Source organism: Nomascus leucogenys, chromosome 6 (genome assembly GCF_006542625.1).
Source record: "Nomascus leucogenys isolate Asia chromosome 6, Asia_NLE_v1, whole genome shotgun sequence".
NCBI classification, from domain to species: domain Eukaryota; kingdom Metazoa; phylum Chordata; class Mammalia; order Primates; family Hylobatidae; genus Nomascus; species Nomascus leucogenys.
In genome coordinates, this window is record NC_044386.1 from 46,787,650 (window position 1) to 46,802,271 (window position 14,622).

The 14,622-nt window shown below is 36.2% G+C and overlaps 1 protein-coding gene across 2 annotated transcripts in view; it reads right to left on the reverse strand.

Annotated features, from left to right (window-relative positions):
• UNC13C (unc-13 homolog C) overlaps positions 1-14,622 on the reverse strand; it is a 654,851-nt gene that overhangs the window by 56,602 nt on the left and 583,627 nt on the right. The window contains exon 30 of one of the 2 annotated variants that reach the window (XM_030814067.1): positions 3,079-3,226. In XM_030814067.1, the coding sequence (XP_030669927.1) occupies positions 3,079-3,226 (148 nt within the window). Of the gene's footprint in view, positions 1-3,078; positions 3,227-14,622 lie in introns of those variants that run through there. The other variant, XR_004030428.1, reaches the window with a different exon arrangement.

Sequence of the window (14,622 nt, forward strand, 5' to 3'; positions counted from 1 at the left end):
ATGATCATCTGCAGGAAGAGTACCAATGGAATACAAAGGGTGGAACCCAAATGCCTCTATTTCAGCATGTCCAGTGTCAAATGTTCAAAGAATTGTATAGCACTTTATATAAATAAGACCCCAATAATTAAACTTTTCTATATTTCTCTATCACTTAAGGGATCTTGGAAGCTGAGTTTCCTTTGGCGCCAAAGAGAACATGGACTGGACAGAAGAATTTGGAAGTCATAAGTACAAATTATAACTTCAGGAACTGTTACAGAAATAAGTATTGTATATTCTACTATATTTTCATTTTTATGGTTTTATAAATAATTCTAAAATGTAGCTAATTTTCATCTCTCTCTCTTGCTCATCACAATTTTCCAAAGGGTGTAGTGTCGTTAACTTTATTATTCAGTCTATGGTCATGAATATTGAGATGGGATTGTGATAGAATCAAAAAAAGAGAGGGAATGAATATTACTCAGAAATCCTGGATTCACTAACTGAGAAGACTTTAGCTTGCCTCCATTTTTTATTGAACATGGTCATGTTACATCAAGCCATAGCACTGTCTCCCCCCTAATGTGGAAGTATAAATGCTTATGTACAGGTAGAGAAGAGAATTTTAGAGAAATGGCAGGGTGGAGAAAGTGGGTAGTAGTGGAGAAGTCTCCATTACCACCAACAATTTGAAAAAAATGTATGAGTTTTCTATGGCTCAAGTGAACCTCACAAGAGGAAGTTGGGCTTTAGCTTACTCGCCGGAATCCCATTCCAGAGGGCTAGCCACAAGGAATGGATTTTCAAGCAGCAAGAATCTATGGCATATGCTGCAGTAGGCAGTCACAGGAGACACTGACAGGAATCGATCTGAAATAGATTTCATTCCTCAAGGAAATGTGCAGATAGGAGGGTCCCCAGAAACACACATGAGAGACCAGCGTTTGGATGCAACCAATAGGAAGCATTGAGGACCTCTTCTTCTTCCCCTTTAGTTTCCATTCCCCAAAACACTGAGGAATAGAGAGACCTATAAGTGGATGGGGAAGGAGGAGTAAATGGCACATCAGGCTCCCTTTTATACACTAAGTCCTTTGGGCCTGAGCATGTCTGGTGAGGGCAGCTAGGCAAAGGTGGATGGGAGGGCTGGAGGAGGTGGAAATAAGTTTCCACAAGGCATATTTACAGGTAGTTATTGGAGAAAATTAAAAACCATTTCATACCTATATCCTACCAATTTCAGTTATCTGAAAAAAAATTGAATATTCAGAAAAAAAACAGAAAATAAGGGAATAGGAAATAAACTAATAGTAAAACCAATTATATTGTCAGTGAGTTATTAGAATTAAGAATCCTCTCCTCTTCCCATATGCTTTTAATGTTTTCATATAATACATGTAATAAAAAGATAATTATGCCAAATTCCATATACCATAGTTGATTTTATATATATATATATATACACACACACAAACATACATAGAGGTATCCACACACACTCACACAGTCGGCCCTTGATATCCATGGGTTCTGCATCCATAGATTCAACCAACTGTGGATGGAAAATATTTTTAAAAATTGCAACTATACTACTAAACATGTACAGGCTTTTTTTCTTGTTACTATTCCAAAAACAATACTGCATAAAAATTATTTACATTTTTTCATATTCTACATACTCTAGAGATGATTTAAGATATATGGGAGGATGTGCATATGTTATATGCAATTCCTATCCCTTTTTATATCCGGGACTTGAGCATCCATAAATTTTGTTATCTATGGGAGGTCCTGGAACCAATTACCCATGGATACCAAGGGATGACTGTCTGTATATGTATATGTGTGTGTGCTGGGGGTGGTGTACACATAAATGTAAACCTATAAAGATAAAGCAAAAGTTTTATATACTCATTGTTTTCTTAAAGTTACAACACTATTTATTTGATATATTAGAATTGTATTCGTATTTATAAAGTTTAGAAAACCTTAAGGGAGCACGAGCATGCATTCAGGGAATAATGTTTTGAATATTTCTGCATCTCTTGACGATCTCTCACGAGCTCGACTTTTCCCTTTCTGGAAATATCCCACAGTATAACCTGGGATATATGAAAAGGGATAATTGTAGCTTTTAATTGGACAGTATCAGAAAGCAGTTATAGGCAGACTACCTACCTAGCACCTTTAGCTTTATCTTTGATATAGGTAGAAAAATTAATATATCCAAGAGGAAACAATGACGAGTCCAGGGTATTTTCATCACAGTTAAAAAATTATCAGTATGTTCCCTTTTCCAAGGATCTTTCATGAATGAAGACAGTGTCCTCTTACTTACTTTTATTATTTCTGTAGTATAACTTATTAGGTTCTGGAGTTTGAGCCTGCATTTGTCTCTTTTGACTCGTACTGACATTTTCAATAATCTCTTAGAAATGCCAGATCTTAAATGCATATAATCACCAAAATATAATAAATCACAAAGCAATTTGAAAGAAAAATTTTTGAACAGTAATATCCTAGAAGCTTATGCAGTGGAAACTTTGACACATGAAACATATCTGAGTTTCAAATAAAATACGAAGCCTGCCTCTTGGCCTGTTTCAAAGAAATCTTGTAATTTTTTTCATATGAAATTAGCGTAAAATGAGATTTCCCTTATGAAAACCCCAGAGCACAGGATTTTACATTTGAAGTTAGGATTTAGGGAATTATTATCATTTTTTCGGACGATACCAAGACCAGAAATCCACTGAGTCTTTTATACTGAATTGAAGAAAATATCATGGTCATAAATATTAAAAAGTAGATTTTACTTAAAGTGGTTTTATGGAAGTTAAAATCATCAACAAGTCAGGCATTCCATAGAGCTTTAGTATGACATACATCTTAGTGTTATTGAAATTATTTATAAAATTATAATTCATGAACACTAAAAAAACTGGTATTCTCTATTAACCATAACTCTCCATTTTTAATGATACTTCAATTCACAACAGCAAAAAATTATTGGTACTATGTATAATAATTCTGATGTCAAATTTTAGTTTAGTATTCAGTTTACCTTATTCTCAGGTCCTATGTGTTACTTACTCTGTGAGGTTTGAGTATCTATGAATTTCTTTATCAAGGCATCAGTAGTTTGGGTATAAAGGCTGAGAGCATATCTCAGAGACTGAAGATCTGGGCTTTTCTCCAAGAAATTCTTTTTCAGGCCATTTCCTCCTGCATGAAAGTATTGCTACAAAGAAAAAAAAATAAGCAGAGGCATTTAGAGAGAAGTATTGGAGGAAAGAATTTATTACTCTAATAGAGAAGCTCAAATGGAATAATACAATTTGATCAAGGCAAGATACAAAAAAATGGTCCCATCATTTTCCCATTGCTAAGTTATTAACATCTAATTCAGGTCCCTAGAAGACGTCTCTGAAATGACACTCAACATCACAGACCTCATATCCCAGAAGGCCTAAGCCTTTTTCTCTTATGCAAAATTTTAAACAAATGAGATCATGCTGATGTGGCAGTCACAATCCTTATAGAATAACAGGTTTAGGTAACAATTATCAAGTTGGTTATTGGCTTCTGTTTCTTGAATACCAGAAAAATACCAAGGGTTGTCAAAATTTCATAGGTAAGGTAGCTTCTGGCCACATATCTTCCAGATACCAGTTTGAGATTCTAGGTCAGGTGTCTGCCACTCCATCTGCCCAATCCTCTAATCACACAGTGGTGCAGATATAGGCCAACCTGATGAAGCAGAGTGGTCCTTAGAAATCCAACACCCCTTGAACTTTGTGTCTGATAAATATAATAAAACTATTTTTTTTGCTATTTTTATTCAACCAAACTCAAAATATTCCAATATTTATAAATAATAGAGAAGATACATGGTAATTGACAATAAATATGGTTACTGAGGGATGTTAGCATTTTTCATACTACAAGTGTTATGCACAGACATCTCTTGGAAATGCAGACTGTCTAGAGATATATGATAGAACTAAGGATTTTTTTTTCTACCTGTTTATAAATGATAATAGATTTATAATATTCTGTTAAGATTAAATGGTTCTCTTTCTCTCTTCCTGTACCAACAATGCTAGAGGAAACAAAGCACTCACTAGTAACTGTGGCTCACTGTGATCTATAATTAGCACAGAATGAAATATGTCGAAGAAGCTCAAGAAATTATTCAGAGACGCTCTCCTAAATGGGTATGTGTCATTCTTCTTTCCCACTCCTTAAGAAGTTCTCAGGCAAGACATTTCAATGAGCTGAAAAATCATAGTTTTCTCAGTTTTTTTTCCCTATTCAAGGGGAGATGCAGAAAAATTTTATGGGTATTAGCAAGCATCTGGTATATAGCTCAGAGAGTATACTGTAGAGGAGATTCAGGGTGTAGGCCAGAGAAATTAGGCAATTGGGATTTAAACTTAAGAAAGACTGGTACAATTACAGATACCCTCCTCAGGCAGAAAGAAACCTATGGTCCTTTGAAATTCCATTTACCGATTCTAGCTAGGTGCTCTGTGAGCACACAGGCTTTGGCAAAAACTATATATGCTATGAAAAGGAGGCACAGAAAAAAATGTCTTCTCTTTAGGAAAAGACAAAACATAATTTTTAAATTGTTCTACACCTGGATCTTATAAAGAATGTTAAAACATTTTCACATGCAGAAAGTATTTAGAGGACTATTAGTCCAGAACTGTTTCAGGTGCCTTAATGGTTGAAAAAATATGACAATTCCTTTCTTTGAGAAACACAGTATTTAAGGATGGAAAAAAGATTTCATGGACGTATTGAGGGGGATGCACATAAATGTATTTAGATTGGTCTTGACTCTGTATCACCTAGAAGGGTGCTCGGGTGCTCTCTGGAGGACTGTTTAATAATGAATCAAGGAGCCATCCAAAGGAATAACTCTGCCTGAGAGTAAAGAGCAATGCTAGAAACTGAGCCAAGGGTAGGAGGGTAACTCTGGAAAGGAAGGCACTTTCTCTCTTAATATTTCTCAGGTAAGCCCCAGTCTTACCAAATTTGAGCCTAAGTGCTAGATGATTATAACAAAGGAGGACGAGGACGAGCAGAAAGAGGAGGAGGAAGAGAGGGAAGTTAAACCAAAACTGATAAAATGAAAACTTGCCATTTCTGGGGAAAAAGGAGCAGAAAAGATTAGTGGGTATTCTGTCTATGATACACGTTTGGGTTATTTTCACTTTTCATTGTCCTTGGGCTACTTTAAAACTCCATAAATGGTAGAAAATTACTAAAAATAGTGTAGATGATTTTTGTCCCTAGTAATACAAATTAATTATTTTGGGTGGAATAGAACTGAATATTGCTCTGTGGATAAATCTGTCTTGCCTCTATTCCAGCTTTTCTTATTGCTTGTATATGCTTGGTTTCTGGAATTCTCCTCTGAGACAGTAGTAACATCTTACCTGGTTCTCTCACTAATTGATGAATAACATTTTGACACATCTTATAACTGCATGAATATCACAATTGTACTCTCTTTTAAAAACCGTTCTTTAACAGTGTATATAAAGTAGTATGAGTGACAGCATTTATAAGGATGACCACAGGATTTACTGTCTAATTTGTAAGATTGCACTGTGGATTCTTCAGTCACCTTAATACTTGACAGCATCCGTGGTAATGTCTGCTGTGCCACCTGTTTTCTCCCTCTTTTCTTTAATAAATATTTATTAAATCTGTATCATGAGCCAGACCTTGTGCTGGATGCTAACATTACAAAGCAAAAGAGACACAGTGGTTGCTCCAAAAGGGATTATGATCTAGTAGGAAATGTAACCAACATTTAAACAAATGACTTCAAAAATACATTGCAGGTGTTAGAAAAATGATCTGAAAATACAGATAATGGGGGAGGCATGCAATTCTGTTATCTAAGGAGCCAGCAAAGGCTTCCAAAGAAGTGACATCTTTGGTGGTTATGAGTTTTTAAGTACTGTTGTTTTTAACTTTAGCAGCCAGTAGGTAATTTATCCTCATGACCTAGACAAAGAGGACGATCTCACCAAATAAACAAGAGAAACCTTAGTACTCTCAGCATTATTTAAGGAGAACTGAAGTGTTTGTAGTTCTCCACGTATAATTTAGATATAGTTTTCAAAATACTGTTTTCTACTGTTATTCTATACTCATCACTAAACTTGTGCTGCCTCTAGGTAGTAGAGGGCCTATGGAAGTTAAGAGATGACATCGCACTCCTAAAGATTCCCAATGCTTATTAACATGGTAGAGGCTCTGAGGCATACTGTGGTAAAGAGATCTGTGTAATCCTTTATTAATATACCTTCTTGCTAAAATTATTAGGCCATAGGACACCTATATCACTGGGCTAATACTTTTGGGAATACAAGTGTTCCATGGAATATGATTTGAGAAACCCAAGAACAGAAGAATGTCACTGAACTTCATCTAATTGAGATATTGTTGAGGGCCTAGAAAGCTTCATAGGAGAAGGTAAAAAGAGTTAAGCTATGAAGGCATAAACTATGTACTTGTACTTGAATCTTTTAAAATAATTTTATAGAAGGGCATGTTTTTAATACTAAGGCATTATTTTGTAGGACTCTCCTGGGACTTTGGGGACTAATCAGGAAATGAAATCATAAATAAAGTGTGTGCTTGTACCTGAGGAAAACCCAAGGGTCCCTATAGTTTTAGGTTATGATACTCAACTGACTTCCTCTTTTTTAGCCATAGAGTTTCACTTGTTATTCCATTAAAGTCTCTAGTAGGACATTTACTGAATAGAAGATTTTTAAGGGCAGAAACTAATGCCTTTGTCTTTTGAGTGCATTTTACAATATGAAATGTCCCGAGACAGAAACCCAGGACAGAGGGTAGCTATGTCAGAAGAGAAAACAAATTGCCAGGTGGTAAGAATGAAAACATCCCATTCAATGGACACAGAAAAATAACATATGCTATAGGCTCCTCACTCCAACAGTGAAGAAGGTGATTTCTATGGTTACGCAAATGGAAACTCGATGAGAATTCTACTTTATGAAAACCTTTCACACAGTGTTCAAAACCTGGAATGACAGCATCTAAGAGCACCAGTCTGGTTATCTTACTGGCACAGATAATCAGGAGAAAGGGGGCTGCAGTTATTACATGGCATTCAGAGATTTTACATTCAGATTGACTCTATGCCCATGACTCTGAAGGAACTAGAGAGTAGAATCTGCATTTTGCTGAGGCTTGGGTTTGAAGGATATAATGTGAGGGTGATGTATAGAAGTAAATGTCTTAATTATTAGACAAAACCCACTATCCATAGCTCAGTGCAGTATAGTTGATTTCTACTTATTTTAATGGGCATTTTGTTGGGGGATAACATGCTAGAAAGGAATTTGTAAATGTGGGGTTTAAAGCCCAGTACAATGAAAACATTATACAAGTGAAAAGTGCATTATTTTCCATTGATTCTAAACAAAAGACCAAGACTTGGTTTCTTATAATTCCTCTGTGGCCTGCAGTATACTCTAAGAAACTTCAGTTTGATCTGTTCAGATATTTTACTTAGACTGGCCTAAAGTGGCAGGAAAAAGTGGGCAAAAAACATTTAGGACAGGTCATTTCCTCCTTACTGAAGAAAAAAATTTGTAACCTCTCAGTTGAAGGACAATGGAGGAGTTGGTCATTTAGTGCAAAGAAGGATAAAGGTATTCGCTGGATGACATTCTCTCTTCCTCTCTATCATGGCTGATATTTTCACTATGGACTTAAAAAAACAAAGGCAGAAAGCATGTTTGACAGATGTGCAGTTGAGCTGAAGCTTAAAGTTGTTACATTGGATGACAACATTTGGCTTTAGAAGGGTCCCGGTAGTCTGGAATGCTGGGTCAACATTTCTAGAATGAGATGGCAAAGAGGAAAGTAAAAAGCCAGAATTCATAATAAATATTAATATTTGTGTTTACCGCAAAGTACAGAATAGGGGTGATGTGGCTTAACAACAGAAAATGTTAAAAAGTCATAAAGATTTATTTGCTTTCAAGCTCAACATGATTTCATAAGTGAGAAGGCAGCTGTTAAAGCAAGTGAAATCTGATCATGCATCAAAATAGGTAGACAGGTCAAGTATAAGGGTTTGGTAAGGCAAGAACATTCTTTATTGGTTAGAACACATCTGAGATATTCAGTTCATTCTTGGGCTTCATCGTTTACAAGAAATATGAAAAGTGGAGGCCTTTTAAAAATAGATGACCAGAATTTCATAAGGTCTACAAGGCATGTTATTCAATAAACAGCTTCAGATGATATAGGATGGCATGATAGTTTTCTTCAATATCTGAAAGTCTATCACACAGAAAAGGAAACAGAATAATTTTATAGTAGTTCCAAAGAACAGAAGGAGCACCAATACATAGCAGGAGAGCAGATTTTTCTTTGACACATTCATCAAAAATTTCCAATAATAATGCATCTTAAAAATCAAAACTTCCACTTATAAGTTAGTGAGGTGCCGTCACTGGCTGCTATTAAGTGGTGGCCAGAAGACCATGTGCGGATAACATTGTAGATGACGTGGCAAGACTGGGAGACGCTCAGTCATGTTTCCAATTCAGAGAGTCGAGAATCCTCTTAACCTCTTTGATTCTCTGATCCTTATAATATGCTAGAAAATATAATTCTTCATCTGTCCTCTATACAGTCAGACTTTTGCCTAGGTTATTTAACCTCTTAGGCTATCAGTTAATTCATTTATAGAATGGTAGCAGAAATATCCATTCTATCTTTGGTGTTGTAAAATTGTAATTACTCTAACTGGAAGAGCTTCGTGAAAGATGGAGTTCTTTCCAATTGTAAGAAATATATTTAATTGGCAGAATAACATAGAACTCCCCAAGATAGAACTCAGCATTGTGTTTTAAGCATCAGCCCTATCTCAAGCAGGTTCTTAAATATTTATTTCCACGTTCCTGCCATCGTACCTAACTCCAACATGGCACTAGGAAAATAGCCTTCCTGGCTGTCTCCCATTTTTCTTGGTGGAACCATGCGTTCTCGGTCGCTGGGGCTGAAATCTCTGAGGCATTTTGGGCTCCTTTTCCTTTTTGCCCCATATTCAGTTGCCAAGTTCCAACAACTCTCCCTGGCATGTGTCACTCATATCCATCTTTTCCTTTCTCCTCCTAAAGCCACCACCTTGCTGTTAGCTCTCATCATCTTATGAACTAAATAACTGGAACTCAAATCTCTGGCTACAGTCTTGAACTATGCAATCTAATTTGTGCATTTCTTTAAGATTCCTATTGGTGAAATGACTTTAGCATAACATTTTCAAAACCATCAGTGAATCCTCTTTTATAAAATATACTGAGGGCACAAAAGGACCTCTGTATTTTCAACCTAAACATTTCCCATCGACCTCATTTTACACTGCTTCAGGCCAGTCCACAGAGTAGTCTACTCACTGCCTCCAAGCCTTCTCGTCTTGTGCCTTTCCCTGGTGAAATTCCTTTTTCCTGTTGATGTTCTTGTCCTGAGTCTTCCTCCAAAAAAAGCTTTCTATCCAGCCTGTAAACTCCCATCTGTCCTTCAAGACCATTGCAGCTTTTCCTGATCTCTTGAGTCCATACTGGTTGATCACATCCTCTAAAACTTTATGATTTTTTTAATCTGTTTCCCTAAATTAGTATTTGAATCATCTGTTCCATCTCTTACACTGTTATAAGTTAACATGTATGATTATTTCGTTTTCAATGTACCTCTCTCAGCTTTTAATCTGGACTATAAACTCCTGGAGAGAAGGAACAGCACTGCTTCTCAAAGGGGAGTCTCAGGTGTTAAAGAATCTAACCAGGACTGTGCTGTTATAGGGAAAAAGTGCTGGGCCCAGGAAACCAAAAGGCCAGAGAACAAAGCCTTAAGGATTTGAACTATTGCTTGGCGGAAAGAGTCAGATTTAACAGTTAGCTCCTTTGAGAGGGAATTAAAGGGTTTATTGGGAAAGGAGGAAAAAAGAAACACACTGGTTGCAGTAGAGTATGTGGGGTCTTGGGCTTAAGAGTAGAAAGAGAGGCCTCCAAAATGAACCAGTCATCAGGCAATATAAGTGACAACTTAATATTTATGAAGCGTTTACTATATGCCTGCTTTAATTGCTTTGTATGTGATGACTCATGTAATTTTCTTTCAACAATCTTTTGAGTAGTAGTATTATTTCCATAGGAGAGAAGAATAATTTGCACATTGGTGTCTTTCTCTCTCTCTCTCTTAATCACCTCCTATCCTGATATTATACTTGTTAGTGGTATAATTTCCCATGTAGTTTCCAGTATTTTATTTACTTTTGTAATTCATAGACACCTTCTGACATTTGTAAAGGCTGCCACCCTAGATACATTAATATGTTGGTGTCACAAATGTCAGGATGTGTGATAAGGAGCACTATTATCACCTCGGGGGTAGGAAGGAGCTATATACGAAGTATCATTTTCTTTACCTTGAAAAATAACTAGATTCTTTTTTTCTTCGCGACTTTTCAGAAAATAAAGCACTTGAGACCTGACTGTGATTTGAGAGGCAAAAAAAAAAAAAAAAATAGTACTGCCAAATTTAAAAAAATCAGGAAAAATATTGCCTGCATGCTTGGCAAGCTATTTTTTTATAATCCCAATAAAACTCTCTGAATTCTTCTAACTCTTCAAACTTTTCAAGATTGAAGATCTTGCACAATATATTTTTACTGACTCATGGGAACATGCTATTGTTTCTTTACAAGATTATAAGAAGAATTCCCTTTTTTTGTTAAATATACTATTTTGGTAGCAATTTTCCATCATTACTTTGTTCTTTCCAACACCTGTATCATATTTTCGGCAAATCCAGGCAGACAGCTTATTTTGCAAACTTAGACATAATCATAACCCACCTTAACTTTATAATTTTAGAGGTTAGCCACTAAAGTTTTCTTTTTTTAGAAATTATTTGACAGATAATTTAAAAAATTATTTTCTACCACAACTGGAGTACTCTTTTACACATATCAGAATATGCTCTTCCTGCCCATAAAATATTTCAGTGTTTCTCTTTTGCTGACAAACTAAAGTTGAGATTCTTTACTTTGGTGTTTAAGCCGCAGCATTCTGGCTCCAATCCAATGTTCCTCTTTCATTCCCTGTGATGCTCAGCCAGTCATGATCGGTTCTTCTACACTAGACTATTTAAAGTTTTAATGCCAGCCAACGCCTTCTCTTCGGGCACTCATGCTGTGTTTTCTATAGGCCTGCAATGCCTTTCTCCCATTGTTTTTTTCCCTCTTTAGCCTCTACATCCCTAAATGTGCTTCTCTGGGAAGATTTTCCCTGGACATTCAGAGAAAATTCATCATCCTCTCTGCCCTCCCCCATCCTTTGTCCACAATTATTTTACGGATTGTAGATGTTTTTGTTCCCAAGTAAAAGGCAAGTGCTCTCATCTCCAACCACCTCCTCATTGCTCACCATATTTTCTACCTATAGTAAGCTCTCAAATAATGATATTTGAATTGCAATCCTCTAAACTAGGTAGGTTATTTTGTTCTTCTCATGAGCAGCTGGATTTTAACCAAGGCAAAAGCTATACTTGTAATGGTGAAAAGCAGATGCTGAGAAAAAGCCCTTGGAATCACCCCATGGACAATGGAGATAGCAGGATAGGGTAGAACCTCTGTGAGGGTAAGAAACACAGAGGAATAAAATGTGGTTCATCACCATGTGCTTCTGTCTGCTGGAGTCCTGAGCATAAGAAATGGTATTATCTAGGATCAAATAAGAAAGTAATAAGTTCCAAAGCTATATTTGAATTTATAGTTAAATTTCTTTCCTTATACCAAGAAATGCAAATTTCTAGAGGGCCCTGATTCAGATGTTTATTATTTTTAGAGAAACCTCAGTATTGCCACTGCATGATGCCAAATATATTTGCAACATATAATGTAGTGTCATGTTCAGGCCCATATAACAGGGGTTCTGCGGGAATTTAAAAGGGTGGGAAAAATTAAATCATTCAGCATTTTTTCAGGTCAAAGTGTAACTGCTATTTCTCTTTGAAAGAAATCTACATTTTGGGGAATTTCATGTCAGTCCTGAGTCTTCTTGAGATATGGGGTTGGAACTCAAAGTCCAGCTAGAACTCCTCTAAAGTTTCCCTATTGGCCTCCCTATTAGTTTGCACATACAGATTAGGTGACTGATTATCTGTCTCATAGCTGCCACCTCTCTACTTTTACTTTCAAATATTGTTGATTTGGTTGCTTTGCCAGGTAAATGGAATGTCTCAAAGCCCAACCATCCTACCTGCAGCAGATGATCATTTGTTACTCCTGCCATATTTGACACTCTTGACTTATAATAGAAGCTACATGTGACTGGTGTTATAAAATAGTTCCAGTCCAATTAAACTTTTAATATTTAGAAAATTAATATTTTCATCAATGCTTGTATAGAGGCTGAAAGGTTTTACATTATTTTAAAATAATTAGAAAAGAATCTAAGTAATTGACATAGTATTTTAATGTAGCAAGAAGTAATCTCTTTGAAGAAGCATCCCTTTTAGCCTACTACATTTTACTTAAACTTCGTACATACTTATTGAAAAAATGTGAAATAGAAGCAAGGACACTGGCTTCAGAATTTGGAGTCCTTTCTCACCTCTGCCAATTACTAGCAGAGCTATGGCCTTGGAAAAACAACTGACATCTCTTCACTTTTAATTTTCTCAATTATCAAATGTGAACAATCATTCTTGACCTATCTAACGCCCAGGATATTGACAAGGATCAGGTGAAATGATGTACATACATAAGAGAAATTTGAAAATGTAAAACATTATTTCAGCCTATATTCTAAAAACTCCATAACATTTTCCTTCTTTGTTTTCTCATTTCTAGCTTATTCAATTAAATTGAGCTGAAGAGGAATTAAAGATTATCTCTTTAGCAGCCATTGGAAATTAGCATGGGTAGCGTCTGCTCCTTTGGTCTAAGGTCATCTTTCTCATAAGGTCTCTGCTTGCATTATAGTCCTCCTTTGGCTGGGCTCTGGGGAGACACTGAATCTTTAGCTCTTGGAGTTAAAACTCTTTTAAGTTGTACTCTTCCTTCTCTTGAATTCCTTTGTAGTCAATCTCACAATTAGTGTTTGGTAGGACAGTAAGTTGGTGCAAATCTCACAGACAGACAAGATAAAGGGAGTCTCAGCATTGGCAAACTGATGACAGTCATTGAAAATCAGATATCAGGGGAATACCTTGGCAGATGGGCAGGGCACAGGGTCAAGAGAGTCTCATAGCAGGCACAGCAGGCCTAGCATGGAGGTGCCTAGAGAAAGAGTTGGCATCACAGAAGTTAGGGAAGACGGGAACTGGAGAACTGACACAGGCTCTGGGGCTCAGGAGGACCAGAGTCAGACTTCAGTCCTGGAGAAACAAGACAAATGGCATGGACCCATTTACTGGACCTAGGACACCAAATAGTAGTTTTGTCCACAAAGAACAAGGATGGTGTCTGGTGTCTGAGACTGAATTAAAATATTAGTATAGATGATATAAACAGGAAGATAGGACAGTTGAGCTGTCAAGATAAAAGGAATTTGCTTGAGGATCAACATTGTCTTAGACTCTGAGAAGAACTCAGCCAGCAGGTGGTGATCATCTGGCCCCATCAATAAAAATTAGAGAAATGTTGAAGTTAGAGACAGAAGCCGGATCTGTGAACACAGTGAACACCATTCCCTATTTCCACAGAACACATTTTCCTTCCTTTCCTAAAGCCATGCATTGACCTAATAAAATGCATGAAGAGCTGAGTTCAGATGCCAAATTTTTTTCTTTTCTTCCTCTTCATGGTGCACACTAGAGCTTATTTTTTTCTACTAGCATGTCCTTTTATATGGCTATTAGTGCTACTATAACTCCAAAGATTAGTTATTTCTTCCTCAAATTTTTGAAAATAATTTTAAAAAACTTTTAAAGTTTTTTATTGTATTTCTTTTTCATGTTGTTCATTTTTTCCTCAAAATTATTTTGCAAATTTTCCATATTTCCAGACAACATTCCTGCTACCTCTTCTAGAAACTCCATTTCTGTGATCCAGGTGCCACCAGGTGTCACAAAAGTCTTACCTCCCAACTTTAATTTGGCAGTTTTTACCACTGCAGCAGCAAAAGACTGCCTCATATTAAATGCTGAAACTGCAAAACAAAAGCCACGAGGTGACAGTTTTGTGAAAGTATGTGACTGTTATTCAGATAAAACTCTGTTGAAATGAATACCATTGTTTCTATCCAGTAGAACTGTTCTGTGCTCTACAAATGGGTCATGGTAGCTAACAGTTATAGTATAGTTAGTAGCTATGCTATTCACACATCCTGGATAGTAGATGCTTCCCCCAGTGAAGAGTGAAAACTTTGGACATAATTTGAATTTAGAAGACAAACTCATCTTTCAAACTCTTTAATAAACTTTCACATATAAATATATATGGATATAAATATAAAAGAAATTATTTGAAAATAACTTCTAGGTTACATTTTGAGATCCGCACACATTTAGCATACACTACAATAACTTTTAATCTTTGGCTATGAAAACAGTTGATGCGTACAAACGACG